The sequence below is a fragment of the Myotis davidii genome, unplaced genomic scaffold, assembly GCF_000327345.1.
Source record: "Myotis davidii unplaced genomic scaffold, ASM32734v1 scaffold328, whole genome shotgun sequence".
Taxonomy (NCBI): Eukaryota; Metazoa; Chordata; class Mammalia; order Chiroptera; family Vespertilionidae; genus Myotis; species Myotis davidii.
The window spans coordinates 230,931-234,571 of NW_006300373.1; the positions used below are offsets into that span (position 1 = coordinate 230,931).

At 59.8% G+C, this 3,641-nt stretch overlaps 1 protein-coding gene across 1 annotated transcript in view; it reads left to right on the forward strand.

The window, feature by feature from the left end:
* The window catches only part of CNEP1R1 (CTD nuclear envelope phosphatase 1 regulatory subunit 1), a 50,923-nt gene that overhangs the window by 3,408 nt on the left and 43,874 nt on the right, over positions 1-3,641 (forward strand). Inside the window, exon 2 of the mRNA XM_006777045.2 lies at positions 2,629-2,825. Coding sequence (XP_006777108.2) covers positions 2,629-2,825 — 197 coding nt within the window. The remainder of the gene's footprint in view (positions 1-2,628; positions 2,826-3,641) is intronic.

Consider the following 3,641-nt stretch of genomic DNA (forward strand, 5'->3'; position numbering starts at 1 on the left):
TACCGGGTCACATGGGAGTTCCATTTTTAGTTTTTTGAGGAAACTCCATACTGTCTTCCACAGTGGCTGCACCAGTCTGCATTCCCACCAGCAGTGCAGGAGGGTTCCTTTTTCTCCACATCCTCGCCAGCACTTGTCGTTTGCTGATTTGTTGGTGACAGCCAGTCTGACAGGTGTGAGGTGGTACCGCATTGTCGTTTTGATTTGCATCTCTCGGATGATGAGTGGCTTTGAGCGTTTTCATATGTCTCTCGGCCTTCCTTCTGTCTTCTTTCAAGAAGTGTCTATGTAGGTCCGTTGCCCATGTTTTGACTGGGTTGTTTGTCTTCCTTTTGTGAAGTTGCATGAGCTCCCAGTCTCTATGCTCTGCACCTTCGGTCCTTGGGCGTCAGGGTTCTCTCCTGTGAGGTTTCCGTTGATTATTCGGGAAGCCTTTCCACGTTTCAGTGGTAATTCCAGCTGTTCCTGGGAGCAGTCTGTGCAGCATCCTCCTACCCTGTCGCCATTTTTCCCATGAATCCTTCTATATATTTTAAAAGATGCACCCGGCGGCCTGGCCTGTGGCGAGTGCTCAGAGCGCTGGCCGGCGCCACCATAAAGGGTCGCCCACCCGGGCTGCCGGCAGGGTCCCCTGGCACCCACTCTCCAAGCACCAACACCTGGGCCTCCCCTGCTCAGGGTGGGGCTGGGCTGATGGGGTGGGGGCTGCGGCCGCCATTTCTAAAGCTTCCAGCGGGCGGTGTAGGATTGGAAGGAGGCAGGTTTGTCCTCTCTGTGCAGCAGCCCCCGGGCTCCATGGGGTCAGTTACACGGGGCCACCTGGCTGGGAGAGAGCAGGTTCTGGCTCCTGCCGCATCCCCGGGGCTGGGTCTCCATTGCGATGCGTCCGTGGAGGGTCCGGCACACCCCCTGCGCTCCGCTGTTCCCACGAGTCCCCCCAGCTGGGCCCCCGTCGCCAAGGTGTCCTGGGGGGACACAGGTCCCCGGCTCCCCGGCTTCCTCTACTGTTCCTTTCAAGAGCGTTCTTTTTTATATACAATTTTAAAAACATGTTTGTATTGATTTCAGAGAGGAAGGGAGACAGAGAGAGAAACATCCGTGATGAGAGAGAATCATGGACCTGCTGCCCCCTGCACGCCCCCCGCTGGGGATGGAGCCCGCAACCCGGGCCTGTGCCCTGACCGGGAATTGAACCCTGACCTCCTGGGTCATAGGTCAGCGCTCTACCACTGAGCCGCAGCCTGGCTTCCGCTTCCTTTCTCCTCTCCTGGGGCTCCAGGTGCGGAGAGGCCGGCCCAGCGCCCAGACGGGGCGGTTCGTGCCCACCCCCGGCACTTCGAGTCATTTCCGGGCAGTGGCTTCGAGTGGAGGAAACGGCCCCTCAAACCCCCAACAGCGTCCACGGGGACCCGCGCCGCCTCCCTGGGTTCTGGAGCCCAGTGTAATCCAAGCTTATTAACACGTAACATGTTAATTTGCCTTTTCCATGCGCTCTGCCCTGTGCAAGCGGAACCAATTTAATGCGATCAGAAGAGAGGCTGCGCACGCTAATTACAAGTTTCCATTTCCCTGAGAGCGCCTTCCGGCCGGCACGCCCCAGAGACCGGCCCCCCAGCTGCACCCCAGGTGCTGCATGGCCAGCAGTCCACAAGGAAACGGGGTTCCCTGGCACAGGATCCGCTGGGATTGAATGGCTTCCCGCGTCTCAGCTTGTGTTCCCCAGGCGCAGAGCTGGACCGAGGGGTCCCCGCAAGTTGTTTACTTGGGAGGGGGTCCCAGGAAGTACCACCCCCCAACAAGGTCCCCCGGGACAAGGTTCTCCTTGAATAAGGGTCCCCTCAGATAAGGTTCCCCTTGGACAAGTCCCCACAGCCAGGTTTCCCTGGATTTAGGCTACCCTGGGACAAGGTTCCCTTCAGACACGGGTCCCCTGGCACAAGGTTCCCCAACAAGGTTTCCCTTGAATAAAGGTCCCCTTCAGGTAAGGTTCCCCTCCAATAAGGTTCCCCTGGGACAAGGTTTCCCCCAGACAAGGTTCCTCCAACAAGGTTCCCCCGGGACAAGCTTCCCCTTGGACAAGGTTCCCCTCATATAAGGTTCCCCTTGAATAAGATTACCTCCAACAAGGTTCCCTTCGGACAAGGTTCCCCTCAGACAAAGTTACCCTTGAATAAGGTTCCCCTTGAATAAGGTTCCCGCGGACAAGGTTCCCCATGTGCAGAGCTGACCACATCAGCCCTCTGCTAGAACGTTCCAGTGGTTTCTGTGACAACCAGAAGAGTCAGCCTGCACCCACAGCCAGCCTGGCCCAGCCTGACGTTGTGCCCGGTGACCTCGCCTTCCAGACGCCCCTGACACCAGGCATGGCCCCGGCAGCCACCTTCCTGTGCCTGGACCTCCTGCTCACTTCCCGCCTTGGAGCCTCTGCCCTGCTGGGGCCTCAGTGCACCCGTCAGGCCTCGGGGAAGTGTCCCTCCCCAGGGAGGCCTCCCTGACTGCCCTCTTCCATGCACACCCCCCCTGCCCCATCACTTTCCGTCCCTCGTTCTGGATCACGGCCACCACTGCCCCCATCACTTGAGGAAGACACTTCACTGCTCCGTTACCCACCTGCTCCCGCTCCTGCAGGTCAGGGACAGCCCCCCACCCCCACCCCAGCAGCCTGTCCAGCGCCCGGCAGCCCTGGTGCTCGGACACGGGGCTGAAGAAGGACCGTGTGACTGAGCTCCAGGTGGGCGGCCACCAAGAGGGGGTGCTAAGCGGGGAAGGAGCCGCCACCTCCCACCAGCGGCCCCCAGGAGCGGGCTCCTCTGCTCGGAAACCCAGTAACCAGATGGTATAGGGCAGTGATGGCGAACCTATGATATACGTGTCAGAGGTGACGCGCGAACTCATTTTTTTTGGTTGATTTTTCTTTGTTAAATGGCATTTAAATATACAAAATAAATATAAAAAATGTCTTTGTTTTACTCTGGTTGCAAATATCAAAAAATGTCTATAGGTGACACAGCACCAGAGTTAAGTTAGGGTTTTTCAAAATGCTGACACGCCGAGCTCACAAGGTTCGCCATCACTGGTATAGGAGGTGCCTGTCCCCTGCTCCCGGCCGCCGCCACCACCGTTAACAACGTGGATATTTCATTCTGCACCCAGGCCTCTCCGCCCAGGCCCTGCTCTCCAGGAGCTCAGGGAGTTCAGCTCCAGTCTCAGAGTTGGGGGGCCTGGCAACGGGCCCTGGGAGCAGCGGTCCTCGGGGCCTTCTCCAGGCTCCTCTTGGTCCCAGGGCCTTTGGTGGCCTCTGCCCAGCAACCGGGGCCCCGTCCTGGGAGGGGACAGGTCCCTGCGGGGAAGGACTGGAAAGAGAGGCCCTGGGGTCAGGGGCCCTCCTGGGAAGGGACCCTGAGGGGCATCCGGGGCGCTTGGGAGTGGCCAGGCCCCAATCACCCACGGCTCCCTCCCTAGGGCCCTGCACCCCGGGGGGACGGAGCCCAGAGAAGCAGCAGGCGTGTCCTCAGCCCATGAGAAGTCGCTTGGAAAAGTTTGCCAAGCCCTCTCCCCCGGGTGCCCTGCGCCTCCTGGGCCCCTGCCACGCGGGGAGCCGGGGGACGGGACCCCAGGAGGCCTGAGGCCTGGCAGGCCTC